Source organism: Gopherus evgoodei, chromosome 9 (assembly GCF_007399415.2).
Source record: "Gopherus evgoodei ecotype Sinaloan lineage chromosome 9, rGopEvg1_v1.p, whole genome shotgun sequence".
In the NCBI taxonomy this organism is placed as follows: Eukaryota; Metazoa; Chordata; order Testudines; family Testudinidae; genus Gopherus; species Gopherus evgoodei.
Window position 1 is genome coordinate 7,569,110 of NC_044330.1, and position 15,708 is coordinate 7,584,817.

General features: G+C 61.2%; 1 protein-coding gene across 1 annotated transcript; it reads left to right on the plus strand.

Moving 5' to 3' along the window:
• The first annotated feature begins 1,023 nt into the window (after positions 1–1,023).
• Positions 1,024–14,542, plus strand: CHRND (cholinergic receptor nicotinic delta subunit). The gene is made up of 12 exons (XM_030575183.1): positions 1,024–1,158; positions 4,140–4,285; positions 4,815–4,859; positions 5,561–5,670; positions 6,173–6,328; positions 8,924–9,039; positions 9,418–9,618; positions 11,141–11,252; positions 11,542–11,656; positions 12,384–12,594; positions 13,186–13,304; positions 14,213–14,542. The coding sequence occupies exons 1-12, from the start codon at positions 1,107–1,109 to the stop codon at positions 14,393–14,395; spliced, it is 1,566 nt and encodes a 521-aa protein (XP_030431043.1). The 5' UTR covers positions 1,024–1,106; the 3' UTR covers positions 14,396–14,542.
• Positions 14,543–15,708: the final 1,166 nt, after the last annotated feature.

Here is a 15,708-nt window from a genome sequence, read left to right on the forward strand (position 1 = left end):
GGGAGTTCTCCTGCGTGCCGCCCCCCCCCTTGCTGCAGGCAGCCCTCCCCGTGCCCCCCTGCCCCAGCTCCCTCCGCCTAAATGCCAGCAGCGCCCGGGGGCGGCCGAAGATCCAGCCACAGCACTCGCTGCTGAAGAAAATGCCGCCCCCCAAATCCTAGTGCCCTAGGTCGCCTAAATGGTTGCATTGGCCCTGTAGGGGACATGTGGGGGAATCTGTCCCTTGTCCACCTGCCAGCAACTGCCTCTCCCCCCAGTGGGCACAGGAGCCGCCTCCTTCTCCCACTGAACACTGGATTAACCCTCGCCTCTCTGTGCCAGCCTGAGAGCGCACTGCGGCTGGGTGCCCGGGGACTGGTACATGACTACCTGGGTTTGACAAGGCTGCCAGGGTTGCTGGAGCTTGTCCCCCTGACGGGCCCAGGCTGAGCCCCCGCAGGGTCTGGCTGGGCTGGGTTTGCTGCGGGGAGCCATGAAGCACTGGCCCCCAAAGGGCCAGCTCTGGAGTTGTGTGGGCCCAGGCCTGGGGGCGGGGGTTGAGCCCACTGCAGGGGACACTCCCAAGGGACTGGTCAGAGGCCAGGGCTTAGACCAGACCATGTGGATCCATGACACCCTCATTTCCTGCCCAGGCTCAGTCTCCCCCTACCGTGGCTGGGGGCTGCTGTTAGCCCGGTTGCCTGCCCCCCACAAGGTGGGGTGAGTCATCTGCCACAGAGCCCAGCTAGGGGACCAGACTGCAGACAGTGGCTGGAGCAGAGCAGCCCCATTCCAGGGCCCAGTCCTGGGGGGCCTCCCCTCCTGCCCCAGTGTCACACCAAGGGCCAGGGCTGCTGGGTACTCAGCACTGGGGCCGGGATTGGTGTGCTCTGCCCCTCAGCCGCCCCCTCCTGCCCAGTGCATACCACAAGCAAACCAAGTCCCACCCCTCCTGGCATGGGGGGGCAGGGAAGGGATTGAGCTGTTGCTATTTTCTTCCTGTGTCCCCCTCCCTCCCACACCTGCCGCTGTCCATCCACATTCCCAGCACGGGCTTCCGACCTTCGCCACAAACCCAGGAACCGGCGAGGAGCAGGGGCACGGCCAGGAACCAGCACCCACGGACCATGGAGAGGCCGGCCCTGCGGCTCGCTCTGCTCTGGGCTGTCACCCTGTCGGGTAAGGACGCGGGGCTGCCATTGAGAACACACACACCCCACACCCTCTGCTCCCCGCAGGGAAAACTGATGCTGTGGGCACCAATCACAGGGGTCAGGGTGGGAGCTTGGTGCAGGGGGATTGACCAAGGACAAGCCAGCCCTCCAGCTGTGGGGAGGGGCACTGAAGTGATGGTCCTGAGGTGACCCCACCCCATAGAGCCCCCCTCCCCAGATCTTTGGCTTTGGCCAGGTCTCCAGCCCCTGCCAGGGAGAGAGCACCAGGCTGGGGATCCTGGTACCTCTCCGTGCTGCACGGACAGTGCCCCTATCCACACATCAGGCCCCTGGGTATCACTGCCCCTGCCCCCTGGAGCCTACCTCCCCTCTGCCCACGGGCAGCTGGAGGGGAACGGCTCATCACCTGCTCCAGAGCAGAATGCTCTTGAATGCACCCCAGCCTGGTCCCAGCAATGGGCTCACTAAACAGTCACCATCGGGCAGGCGGGGGGAGGAGGCGGGAATGTATGTGGAGGGGCATGTGTGTGTGCATGTGCGTGCGCACCCATGTGTAGGGGTCAATACTCTCCTGGGAAGATCCCGTCCAGCTTCCCAGCCTAGCCTGAGGAACTGGTACCTGGCCGGCAAGTGCCTAAATCCCCTGGGGGCACAGCAAGCATGCAGCCCTGGCGGTGGAGCGGCTAGTTATTCGCACAGCAGCGAGTCTCAGCACTGGAGCCCAGCTGCTCCCAGAAGTTGGGCCACAGCTTGTAGAGCTCTGTACTGGGCTCCCAGCAGCCCAGTAAGGCCCTCACATGTGGGCAGCGCCCACGTGCCCCTCTCATCCCTGCTGAGCCATTCCCTCTGCCCTCCAGGCCTCTCTGCTGCAGCCTGGGTCCATCCGGGGCAGGGCTTCTCCCTAAATGGAAGGGTGGGGTGGCTGGGAAGTACATGCTGCAGGTGGAAGGTGTAACGATACTGGCTTTGGTGGGACACTTCTGAGAGGATCAGTTCAGGACAAATTGCTTAGAGCAGGGCAGTTACAGCCCCAGGCTGGGTTTTTCCACCTCTAAGGCATCACCAAACCAGCCAAACAGAGAGGACTTTGGTCTCACCCCACTGGCTAAACAAAAGTCACACAAGCAACTTCCTTAGACACTCCAGTCTCCCAGTATCACCACCAGTGCCACTCGTCCTGGGGATGAATGGTTATGAAAACCAACACCCCAGTAAAAGACAAGGGTTCTCTTGATCCCAAATAATCAAGCCCCAGACCCAGGTCAATATACAAATCAGATCTTACCCACAAATCACGCTGTTGCCAATCCTTTAGAATCTAAAATCTAAATGTTTATTCATCAAAGGAAAAAGATAGAGATGAGAGCTAGAACTGGTTAAAAGGAATCAGTTACATACAGGAATGGCAAAGTTCTTGGTTCAGGCTTGTAGCAGTGATGGAATAAACTGCAGGTTCAAATCAAGTCTCTGGAACATCCCCAGCTGGGATGGGTCATCAGTCCTTTGTTCAGAGGTTCAGTTTGTAGCAAGGTTCCTTCAGAGGTCACAACATGGAGGGGTTTTCAGGGCCTTTTATAGTCTCTGCCCCTGGAAGGACCCCTTTTGTTCTTACTGTGGAAAAAAATCACAGCAGCAAGATGGAGTCTGGAGTCACATGGGCAAGTCACATGTCCATGCATGACTCAGTTTGCAGGCCGATGCCATTGTTTACATGTTAGTTTGAACAAAAGCTCAGATGTGGATTGATGTCTCCTAAAGTCCATTGTTAGTTTAGAGTTTCTTGATTGGGCATTTACTGAGAATCGTCCTTTCTTAAGAAACTGACCAAATGCTTCACTGAGGCTACTTAGAATCAAAACACGTTGAGTACAAGTACAACCAGGGTTGTGAGTTCAATCCTTGAGGGGGCCATTTGGGGAACTTGGGTAAAAATCTAGGGATTGGTCCTGCTTTGAGTAGGGGGTTGGACTAGATGATCTCCTGAGGTCCCTTCCAACCTTAATAGTCTATGGCACATAGCTAATATTCATAACTTCAGCTACAAAGATGATAGACACATACAGATAATATGATCATAACCAGCAAATCATAACCTTTTCATAGACACCTCACACAACCACCTTTGTACAATATTTGCTGCAAATATATAACAATGGTTGCAACAATTATCTATATGGTAGCAGTTTATGTCAATCACAGCACAGAGGGGTCTCAGCATAGGGCAAGGGCCAGGCACTCCAGCCCCATCGCTGCCGCAAGGGGTCACCTCTGCTCTTTCCCGCCTGCTCGGACTCCGTCCCCGGGTGATGCTCTGGGACTGCTCCCCACAAAGCCAGTCAGGACTTTGGGGAGCCTCCTCTCCCTTAGAGCAGACCATCTTCAGGGCAGGAAGCTCACACGGCTTCACCTCCTGGGTCTCTCCTTGGAGCATTCAACATGTGCCCCTCCGTGCACTTCCCACAGCGAATCCACCCAGGCGGGGTCCTGGGGAAGCCAGAAGGTCCTGCACCCCCACTTTGCAGTCAGACGTGACTCTCAGCCAGCCAGTAAAACAGAGGTTTATTAGATGACAGGAACACAGTCCAAAACAGGTCTTGCCGGTACAGACAACAGGACCCCCCCTTAGTTAGGTCCATCTGGGGCCCCAGGGAGGCCACCGACCCGCTGGGAGGCCTGAGCCTCCTTGGAGCTCCCCTCCATTTTCCAGTCAGCTTCAAAAAACTCCTAAACCCCCTCCAGCCCCTCCTCTCTGGGCTTTGTCTCTTTCCAGGACCAGGAGGTCACCTGATCTCTCTGTCTCCAACACCTTTAGCATCCCCTTGCAGGGGGGCAGGGCCTGCCCATTAGTTGACAGGCGACAGAGGGTCGGCCAGAGCTGAGGCCCCCCCACAGTATTCAGAGGGAACATTAAAACCAGTCCCACTTCATCACACCCCTCCTCTGGAATCATACGCTTAGGCCTATGCTTGCGCCCCTGTCCCGCAGGCGGCCTGGCTGTGAACCAGGAGGAGCGGCTCATGAACTACCTCTTTGTGGAGAAGGGCTACAACAAGGAGCTGCGGCCCGTCACCAACAAGGACGAGAGCGTCAACGTGGACCTGGGCCTGACACTCTCCAACCTCGTCTCTCTGGTGAGCTTGGCAGGCACCTCGGGGGGGGGGGGGGGAGGGGGCTTCCGCCGCTCGGTTCGCCGGATCCCGGGCCTGCCCCAGCCGGTGGAGATCCTTTGAGCCCCTCCAGCTCGGGTGCGTTCTCAGCCCTGTGGGTCATTGGTCGGGAAGGGCTGATTGCGCACACATGGCTGCTCTGGAGCTAGTTTGGGGAAGAACACAGCAGATGTCCACCAGGGCTGAAATTCACCGGGGATTTCTGGCCCCCCAGGAGCTCAGCATGGCCTCTCTTTAAAGCCAGAGCCTCGTCCCAGCCCTCACCCTGCCTCGGAGAGAGACCCGAGCCAGTTACTGAGCGCCTGGCCCTTCCCTTCCCAGGCCCAAGGCCCCTCAGCTCAGCAGGAGTTAGCCTGGGTTCAGATCTCAAGGCTCCTTGAGTTTGCGTCGACACCACAAATACGCCTTTCCCAAGCGATTGTTGACTCTGCTGCTGCCAAGCAGTGAGGCCTGGGCCCACGGTGCATCTCATTTCTGCTTGGTGTCCTTCCAGAAAGAGGCCGACGAGACCCTCACCACCAACGTGTGGATTGATCATGTAAGTCAGCCCCCTGCTGGGTTCTGAGTCCCTGGGGCCCAGCCATGTGGGGAGGGATTTCTCTGGGTGGGCACCCAGTGCCGAAAGCCAGCCCGCCGCCCAGTGCGTGTCACGTGATGCCTCCTCTTGCCTTGCCCCCGGGCGCCAAGACATGGTGTTGCTGCACCCTGCCTCAGTTTCCCTTTTAGGAACTCTGGTCCGTTCCCACTGTGGAGGTGGTGGCCCTCCAGCCGTGCCACATTAGTGAGTTCCTCCCCTTCCAGGGGATCCGAGTCCAGCTGTGAGTTGCCCCTCGCCCATCTCCTCTGTGCCGGCAGAACTTCAAACAGCGCTCTTCATTCTCAGGGGAGCAGGCCCCAGGGCTGCTCTCTGGACCCCCCGAGGGAGCTCAGACTACAAGCAAAACAAAACCAGCCAGCCAGCCCCCATCCCATCATAGGGAGAACCAGCCTCCAGGGACACCCAACGGGACCTTGGGGCTGAGGGCACCTTCTCCACTGCAATGCCACTGCCACTGCCACTGCTCCCTGCCCTTCGTTCCATCACCGTGCCGTCGGAGGGCATCTGGGCCAGGCTCTGTTCCTTGGCCTGGCCACAGAGCCTGCCAGCCCAGGGAGGGAAGATCGGGAGCACGCTGGAGTGTGGGAGGGGGTCCCAGCCGCTGGGTGGAGGCTCCATCCTGGACGCATGCTTTCCTGCAGAGCTGGACAGATTACAGGCTGCAGTGGAACCAGTCGGAGTTCGGTGGCCTGTGGATCCTTCGCCTGCCCCCGGACATGCTGTGGCTGCCTGAGATAGTCTTGGAGAACAAGTGAGTCCTGGTCTGGCTGTTCCCAGAGGACCCAGCCCGTGGCACTGTCTTTGGGCCCTTGGTGAGATTATCACAGACCCATGACTGGCAGAGCGAGGGCTTGGAGTGGAGGTCCCTCGCCCTGTGCCTGCCCACGAGGTAGCTCTGAGCCATGGGGGCTGTGCCCAGCCCAGATCTGGGGTGGTTCCAAGTGGGTCAGGGAATCTGCCAGCACCCAGATCCCAAATGCCCTGGCACTCAAATTCCTGCCCCAAGCAAGTGCCATCACCCTAGGGACAGCCATGTCCATGCTGAGGTGCCCAGAATTCTGATCACTGATCCCATCCCACGGCACAGGGATGAAAGCCCCCCCTTGGGCTTTCCCGCACACTGGTCCCGGGTGCCAGCGCCCCCCTGTGACTCCTAAGGACACAGGGTTTTCTGCGCTAGCCTGGAGACTGTCAGGGCTCCCCCAGCCATGCTTAGCTCCCCGTCAGCCCCACTCATGTCTCTGTTTGCGCAGCAACGATGGCTTCTTCCAGATCGCTTACTACTGCAACGTGCTGGTGTACAACTCCGGCTTCGTATACTGGCTGCCGCCCGCCATCTTCCACAGTGCCTGCCCCATCAACGTCAACTTCTTCCCCTTCGACTGGCAGAACTGCAGCCTCAAGTTCAGGTGAGGGGCTCACCACGCCAGCTGGAAGCCCAGCCCAGCCCCAGTGCCCACCACCAGGCCATGCCCAAAGAGCCAGAGCCCTCTGAAGTCAAGGGAAAGATTCCCACTAAAGTCACCCTGGCACTGTATCCAGGGCCGGATCTACCGCCCATGGGGCAGCTTCCTGTTGGTCTCCAGGGGTTTTGGATCAGCTGGGACAATGCTGCCCGTGGGAACCAGCTGAGGTCACTCAATTAGGGTGAACTGCAAACACAACAGGGCAGTGTAGCGAAGGGAGACTCACCAGTGCAGTGCCTCCTGCTGGTCATCCTGAGAATTGCTCTTCACCACTGGGTGGAGCGCCCTCTGCAGGCCAGTGTCTTGCCTGCTGCTGGCCCCTTGTCCCTCCTGGACCCCAGCTCCCCTTATCTCAGCAGTACCCACTTTGGGTCTCCCCTCCCAGGGGAACCCCCAACCCTCTATCCCCACCATGCCTCAGTGGCTACTGCCAGTCATCATCTAGCCCCCTCTCACTGGGGCAGACTGTAAACCACTGTAAACCTGCCAGGGGTGGAGGTGGACCAGCTGCCTCTGCCTAACCCCAGGCTACACCTCTGCAGCCACACTACTTTTGTAGGCCTTGCACAAGGCCTGCAGCCTGGGGAGTGACCAGGCTGGAGTTCCTCAGCTCCTCTTGTCTCAGCCCAGACCGGACCAGGTCCCTTTCTCTCCCAGGCAGCCAGATCCCCCTTTCTCTACAGCTAGAGAGAGACTGGCTCAGCCCCTGGCTCACAGCCCTTTTATAGGGCCAGCCGTGGCCTGACTGGGGTGTGGCCCCAGCTGTGGCTGCTTCCCCACTCTGCCTGGCTTTTCACGGTAGCGGAGTTGCTGCCCCGCTACAGGCAGACAAACCCCAAAAGCAGGTGGATATCCCAATACTTGGATTGACCAAGCCAGCCCACAACAGCTCCTGTATTACCTCACTGGTTACTCAGAAGTCCAAACAACGCAGTTCCCTTAAAGTGCCCAGCCTCAGGCCTCCGTCCAGACACACGTCTGATATGATGATGATGACTGAAAATCTTATCTCATCATAGAAAAGAAAAGGTTCTTCTGATTCCAAAGGACCAGCCACACACATTGACCACAGCCAGGTCAATACAAAACTTAGATCTAATCCCAAATACATGCTTAGAGCCAATCCTTATTAACTAAACTAAAATGTATTAAAAAAGGAAAGTGAGAGAGGGTTGGTTAAAAGATCAATATACAGACAGACTTGAATTTGATTCTTGATGTTCAGATACAGAGAGATAGTCCATAGGTTATCTTCCAGTGTCCATATTCAGGGTGACTTCAGTCCATGACTGGGGATCTCAATCCTTATGGCTTAAGGTTTCCCCCTCTTGAAACCCAAAGCAGATCGGAGATTCAGTAGGATCATGTCCCAGGATTTTTATACATCACCAGCAGCCTTTTGGCCTGAGAAAACAATAGGCTTAACTTTCCTTCTCCTAAACATCCTGGCAATTAGCGCAGGGTAATTTATCCATTAAACAGTTCAGATACAGGTTACCACAACCTTCAAAGAGACATAGGGACAATAATACTATTTCACTCAAGTGTCTTCCTAAATGTTAATACAAGACTCCTTTTTTGATCTTTGAATCAAAGCCATAGTAATAGAGGAGACTTGTTTGCTTACAGCACAAGACCTGAGCAAACAGCTCCCTTTCCATCTCCAGCAATGTAGGCTGCATTTCAAAGAGAACTGGATAAATTCATGGTGGTGAAGTCCATAAATGGCTATTAGCCAGGATGGGTAAGGAATGGTGTCCCTAGCCTTTGTCAGAGGATGGAGATGGATGGCAGCAGGGCCGGCGCTTCCATTTGGGTGACCTAGGCAGTTGCCTAGGACACTAGGATTTGGGGGGGGCGGCATTTTGCCACCCTTGGCGTCAATTTGGCGGCGGGGGGTCCTTCTGCGCTCCAGGTCTTCGGTGGCAATTCTGCGGTGGGTCCTTCACTCGCTCCGGGACCCACCGCCAAAGTGCCCTGAAGACCAGGAGCCGCAGAAGGACCCCCACACCCCAGAATTGCAGCCAACAACCGGGAGCGCGGAAGGACCCCTGCCTAGGGCGCCAAAAACCCTGGCGCCGCTCCTGGATGGCAGAAGAGAGATCACTTGATCATTGCCTGTTAGGTTCACTGCCTCTGGGGCACCTGGCATTGGCCACTGTCGGTAGACAGATACTGGGCTGAATGGACCTTTGGTCTGACCCGGTACGGCGTTCTTATGTTCTTATAAAGCACTATTCATTTACAGATCTTCCTAACTAGTCTTTAAAGTTCAGCCCTGGGTCAGATAATTAACTCTTTCTGGCCCTGTCACCTTTCAATGAGATATTACATTACACTCATAATGTCACATCAGCTTCCCCATAACAACCAGGGCAGCCATTGAGTGCCAGGCCTTGGCCGGGGTGCGCCGCTCATGGGGACTCCCCATCCTCGCTGGCAGCATGAGACATTGGGGGGGGGTGTACGGTGTAGTGAGGGGGAGACAAGCCGCCCTTCACCCATTGCCACCCCTCACCTGTCTCTTGTCGGGCCCAGCTCCCTTCGCTACAACGCCAAGGAGATCACCATGAACCTGAAGCAGGAACTTGACCGAGAACTCGATAAACACTACCTGGTGGAATGGATCACCCTTGACCTGGAGGCCTTCACGGGTAAAGCACGTCCCCACTTCCCCCCGCTGGGCACAGTCAGGGGCTGGCATGGCGGGGGCCGGTGACCTGGGTAGTTTGCCCGGGGCAGGGCAGTGCCCGGGAGGAGGTGGCTTTATCCTGAGGCTGTCTCCTCATGGGAGGAAACGAGGGGGCTCCAGGAGCAGAGAGGTCTCCCCAGGGTGGAGAGGGGCTAGGCTGGGCCCACGGACGTCCCCCTGGTGGGGTAGAGCTTGGGCCACCAGGGCAACGCGATACCAGGACCCAAAGGCACGGCAGGGCCAGTCCTATGTCCCAGGGCACCATATGGGGAGGTCGGGGGTGTGAGGGCCGGTGCGGCCCCAGGAATACACCTCCTCCCTGCCCACCTCGCTCCCACAGAGAACGGTGAGTGGGAGATCATCCACAAACCGGCCCGCAAGAACATCGACAGGAGCGTCTCGCCCGAGAGCAGCAAGTACCAGGACATCACCTTCTACCTCATCATCAAGCGGAAGCCGCTCTTCTACATCATCAACATCGTCCTGCCCTGTATCCTCATCGCCTTCATGGCCATCTTCGTCTTCTACCTGCCAGCCGAAAGTGAGTGCGGGGTGCCCCGTCCCACCCCCGGGAGTGCGGGGTCCTCACCCGCCAGCTAGTGCAGGGCTCCTGCATCCCACCCCTGGGGAGTGTGAGGTACCCCATCCCACCCCCAGGGAGTACGGGGTCCTCACCCGCCAGGTAGTACAGGGCTCCTGCATCCCACCCCCAGGGATTACGGAGTCCTCACCCGCCAGGTAGTACAGGGCTCCCCCATCCCACCTCCAGGGAGTACGGAGTCCTCACCCGCCAGGTAGTACAGGGCTCCCCCATCCCACCCCCAGGGAGTACGGGGTCCTCACCCGCCAGGTAGTACAGGGCTCCCCCATCCCACCCCCAGGGAGTACGGGGTCCTCACCCCCCAGATAGTACAAGGCTCCCGCATCCCACCCCCAGAGAGTGCAGGATTCGTCCCACCCCCAGGGAGTGCAGGCCTCCCCCATCCCACCTCCAGGGAGTGCAGGCCTCCCCCATCCCACCTCCAGGGAGTATGGGGTCCTCACCCGCAAGGTAGTGCAGCCCTCCCCCATCCCACCCCCAGGGAGTACGGGGTCCTCACCTACCAGGTAGTGCAGGGCTCCTGCATCCCACCCCCAGGAAGTGCAGGGTCCCCCGTCCCACCCACAGGGAGTGCGGCCTCCCCCATCCCACCCCCAGGGAGTACGGGGTCCTCACTTGCCAGGTAGTGCAGGGATCCCGCATCCCACCCCCAGGGAGTGTGGGGTCCCCCGTCCAACCCCCAGGGAATACAGGGTCCTCACCCCCCAGATAGTACAAGGCTCCTGCATCCCACTCCCAGAGAGTGTGAGGACCCCCGTCCCACCCCCAGGGAGTGCAGGGTCCCCCATCCCACCCCCAGGGAGTACGGGGTCCTTACCCTCCAGGTAGTACATGACTCCCGCATCCCACCCCCAGGGAGGATAGGGTTCATCGCCCATGGAGTACAGGGACCCCCATCCCACCCCCACTGAGACTCCCATCCCAAGGGGGAGTACAGGGTCCCCCATCTCACCCCAAGGGAGTACAGAGTCCCCCCCAGTGAGTATGGGAACCACCCCATCCCACCCCCAGTGAGTGCAGGGCCCCCACCCCAAGGGAGTACAGGGTCCCCCCATCCCACCTCCACTGAGTGCAGGATCCTGACCCCCCCACAGTGAATACTGGGTCTTCCCCAATCATGAGTACCCAGACAGTCAGGGAGAGCTCTCCATCCCCCACTCCCCCACCCCCGATACTGACAGCAAGGATTTGGCGAGGGCAAGCTCCCCTCCCCACCCCACCTGTGCTGGGTCACTTGCCCCTGTTTGTGTCTCCAGGCTCAGGTTCCTCCCCATGGAGCTGCTGTTCCTTGGCCAAAGCTCCCCCAGGAGGTGGCTGGAAATGCCCAGACCTGGGTTGTGTCAGGAAGGGATCAGAGCTTCATTAGCTGGGGGAGGTTCCTGGGGGGCTCCCTTTCCTTGGATCCCCCCTTTCCCTAGAGGTCTTCCCAGAAGTGTTACTCTGAGCTCTGTCTGTTCTCCAGGTGGGGAGAAGATGACTCTGGCTATCTCCGTCCTGCTGGCCCAGTCTGTCTTCCTGCTGCTGATCTCCCAGCGCCTGCCAGCCACCTCCCTCGCCATCCCCCTCATTGGCAAGTGAGTCTCCATGGGTCACCCCACATGCCCCTTGGCCCACCCTGCTTGCTGGGGATGCTGGGAGGGGGACGCTGGGTGTCCTGTGGCTGGTAGGGGTGGCTGGTCCCTGCTGAGAAGGTCTCGGAGTGTTTCCCCCACCCAGCAGACACACTCAGGATGAAGAAGACTGTTTGCGTGGCTGGTCCATGGGGATCCTACAGAGCCCTCCTCTGGCAGGGGGCCTGGGCCCTGCTGTGCCCCAGAGGGGAGCCAGGCTGCCCCCACTGGGAGCCGGTCTCTGCCCCTGCAGGTATCTGCTCTTCATCATGCTGCTGGTGACCGCGGTGGTGGGGACCTGCGTGATCGTGCTGAACATCCACTTCCGGACGCCCAGCACCCACGTCATGTCCAGCTGGATCAAAGAGGTGAGCAGGGGAGCTGGGCACAGGAGCCTCTGGCTGGGCTCAATGCCTGGCAGGGAGGATGCCCGGCTACCTCCGTCAGCCCATCACCCCGTCTCCATGCCCCTATGCCTTGGGGTGACCGGCTGCTCCCTTGGCTCGTGCTGGGGCCCCTGGAGCCCAACCACGATCTCTGGCTGCAGCTCCAGAATCCGCTGGCACAATCTCGTCCCGGAAGTGAGGGGCAAAAGGCCTGGTCACCACAAGAACAAGGCACCAAAGCAAGCAGCCAGCCCCACTGGCACTGTGCAGACCAAGCGGCAGGTGCTGGGGCAGATGCACATCAGTGCAGAGGCCCAAGCGCCCGAACGTTTGGGAATCATGTCACCGGGCATCCTCCCATTCAGGCCTGGCAATGCCCACGGCCGCTGAGTAATGCTGCCACCCAGTGGCATGACAGTTCCCATGCACCTCTAGTACAACGGCCAGCGCCAGCCCCTTCCCTCTAGGCGTCACCCCGGCCCCCCTAGGCCTGGCACAGGGGCACCCCACCTGGCTCCCAGCCCAGCTAGGGGAGACAGGCCAGCCCAGCTCCTGCAGGCCCGGTCAAGGGGAGAGCAGCTGCTGGGAGCGCCCCCCCCAAAGGCCAAGCTGCAGTAACTCACCTGCAGTAGGGTGGGGAGCGTTCAGCCGGCTCTGGAGCCCCCGCTGCCCCTACACACACCTAGCACTGGCCTCTCCCCCTCCCCAGCTCTTCCTAGAGACGCTGCCGCGTCTGCTGCACATGTCCAGGCCGGCAGAGAGCGAGCCAGACCCCCGCGCCGGGCTGTTGATCCGGCGCAGCAGCTCCGTGGGCTACATGGCCAAGGCGGAGGAGTACTTCGCCGTCAAGTCCCGCAGCGACCTCATGTTTGAGAAGCAGTCGGAGCGGCATGGGCTGGCCAGCCGTGTCACCCCCTCCCGTGAGCGCCCTGCGGCCGAGGGATGGGGCGGGTGCCATGGGGCTCTCCCAGCGGGCGTGCTGGCTCCTCTAGTGCCCGGAGAAAGGCGGGTCCCGGCAAGGCGAGTCCGCAAGAGAATTTGGACGTATAGCCCAGAGCAGCAGGCACCCAAAGAGGACAGAAGGGAGGGCTCCACATGTCCCAGGCTGGGACCCCAGCCCATGCCCCCCCAACTCAAGGGCAAGACCCTGCCCACTCCCTGAGCCACAGAACAGGACCTGGCTTCCCCTCCCTGAGCCCCACACCCTGAAATGGGATCCAGTCCCACCCCCTCAACTGCGTCCTGTGTGGGACCCCAGCTGCCCCAAACCCAATGCCCAAGGACGGGAACCTGGCTCTCCCTCCCCCGAGCTCTGGGACAGGACCTCGGCCCCACTGAGCCCGTGCCCCAGGATGGGTCCCCGACCCTCCCTCATGCCAGGACCCTGGGCCTGCTCCCTGAGCCCCATTCCCCGAGCCCTGTGTCTCAGGTCAGGCCCCTTGCCCCACACCTGAAGCCAGCACACTGGTGCCACCCCTCACAGCGTCTCCTTCCCCTCCTGCCCCTGGCAGGGCCCAAGCCCCTGGGCATGGCCGATGTGCAGGATCTGCTGTACAGTGAGGTGAAGCCGGCCATTGACGGCGCCAACTTCATCATCAAGCACACACAGGACAAGAATGACTACAACGAGGTGAGTGTGCCGGGTGGGCAGCAGCCCACAGCCCTGGGGTGCCCCGGGGGAACGGGGCTGCCTCACTGGCCAGTCCCAGCAACGCCCTCCCAGTCAGACCCACGCAGCAAGATGGAGGTGCCTGTTGGGGGCCAGAACACCCCCAGGCCTCACAGTGGGTTATAACTGGCCCCTTGCTGGCAACCTCAGCCAGGCACAAGAGACCGAGTGGGGCAGGAAGCCTGAACTCCCGTCCCTTCAGGCTGGAGTGAGTTCTGTTGGTGGGCGCCGGGGGCGTGGGGTGCCAGGGGGAGCAGGGTGTTCTGGGAGTGGGGTGCCACAGGGAGTGTTGTGGTGGGGAAGTGGGGTGCTGAGGGAGCGGGGTGCCAGGAGGAGCAGGGTGCTCTAGGAGTGGGGTGCCACAGGGAGTGTTGTGGGGAAGTAGGGTGCTGAGGGAGCGGGGTGCCAGGAGGAGCAGGGTGCTCTGGGAGTGGGGTGCCACAGGGAGTGTTGTGGGGGAGTGGGGTGCCACAGGGAGTGTTGTGGGGAAGTGGGGTGCCGGGGGAGCGGAGTGTCGGGGGAGCAGGGTGCCACAGGGAGTGCCATGGTGGGGAAGTGGGGTGCTGAGGGAGCAGGGTGCCAGGAGGAGCAGGGTGCTCTGGGAGTGGGGTGCCACAGGGAGTGTTGTGGGGAAGTGGGGTGCCGGGGGAGTGGGGTGCTGTGGGAGCGGGGTGCCGGGGGGAGCAGGGTGCCAGGGGAGACTAGGCTGTCTCTGCTGTGTGAATAGGGGGCTCCTGGCCATGATACGTTCACCTTCCCCAGACTCACTCCCTTCACGTGTTCTGCCCCACCCCTGTCTATTCCTCCCCCGCCCTGTGTCCCATCCCCACTCCCCACCCCCGGTGGCCTGTGGGGGTCCCTGGCCCCAGGAGAAGGATAACTGGAACCGCGTTTCCCGGACGGTCGACCGCCTCTGCCTGTTCTTGGTGACCCCGGTGTTAATCCTCGGGACCCTGTGGATCTTCCTGACGGGAATCTATAACGAACCCCCCGAGCTGCCCTTCGCCGGAGACCCCTTCGACTACAGCATGGAGCACAGGCACTTTGTGTAGGGCCATGGCTCCCAGCCCCTGCTGCGCTGCACCACTGCCCAGCCCTCTGCCCGCGGGGTGCCGGGCCGCCCCCGGTGCTTCGGCATGTCGGTGACCTTCGCTGGTCTTGTCTCATTCCTGGTGTTCGAATAAACTCCACGGTTCTCAGCCAGTGGCTGCAGGGAGTGTGTTTCGGGGAGTCGCCTTCCCAAGCCCGGGCCAGTCTCCCCTCCTCACCCCTTCCCTTCCACAGGCCCCCACCTCAGCCAGCTTCCCCTCCACCCTTCCCCTCCCTCTGGCCAGCACCCCACGCTGGGCCCCGGAGCCCCATCGCCCCTCCCGCTGGCCAGCACCCCACACTGGGCCCTGGAGCCCCATCTCCCCTCCCCTCCCGCTGGCCAGCACCCCGCGCTGGGCCCTGGAGCCCCATCTCCCCTCCCCTCTCGCTGGCCAGCACCCCACGCTAGGCCCTGGAGCCCCATCACCCCTCCTGCTGGCCAGCACCCCGCGCTGGGCCCTGGAGCCCCATCTCCCCTCCCCTCTCGCTGGCCAGCACCCCACGCTAGGCCCTGGAGCCCCATCACCCCTCCTGCTGGCCAGCACCCCGCGCTGGGCTCTGGAGCCCCATCTCCCCTCCCCTCCCACTGGCCAGCACCCCACGCTGGGCCCTGGAGCCCCATCGCCCTTCCCCTCCCACTAGCCAGCACCCCACGCTAGGCCCTGGAGCCCCATCTCCCCTCCCCTCTCGCTGGCCAGCACCCCACGCTGGGCCCTGGAGCCCCATCACCCCTCCTGCTGGCCAGCACCCCACGCTAGGCCCTGGAGCCTCATCACCCCTCCTGCTGGCCAGCACCCCACGCTGGGCCCTGGATCCCCATCTCCTCTCGCCTCCCACTGGCCAGCACCCCACGCTAGGCCCTGGATCCCCATTGCCCCTCCCACTGGCCAGCACCCCGCGCTGGACCCTGGAGCCCCATCTCCCCTCCCACTGGCCAGCACCCTGCGCTGGGCCCTGGAGCCCCATCTTCCCTCCCATTGGCCAGCACCCCGCGCTAGGCCCTGGAGCCCCATCTCCCCTCCCACTGGCCAGCACCCCACGCTAGGCCCTGGTGCCCCATCGCCCCTCCTGCTGGCCAGCACCCCACGCTGGGCCCTGGAGCCCCAGCTCCCCTTCCCTCCCACTGGCCAGCACCCCATGCTAGGCTCTGTATCCCCATCTCCCCTCCCACTGGCCAGCACCCCGTGCTGGACCCTGGAGCCCCATCTCCCCTCCCACTGGCCAGCACCCTGCGCTGGGCCCTGGAGCCCCATCTCCCCTCCCACTGGCCAGCACC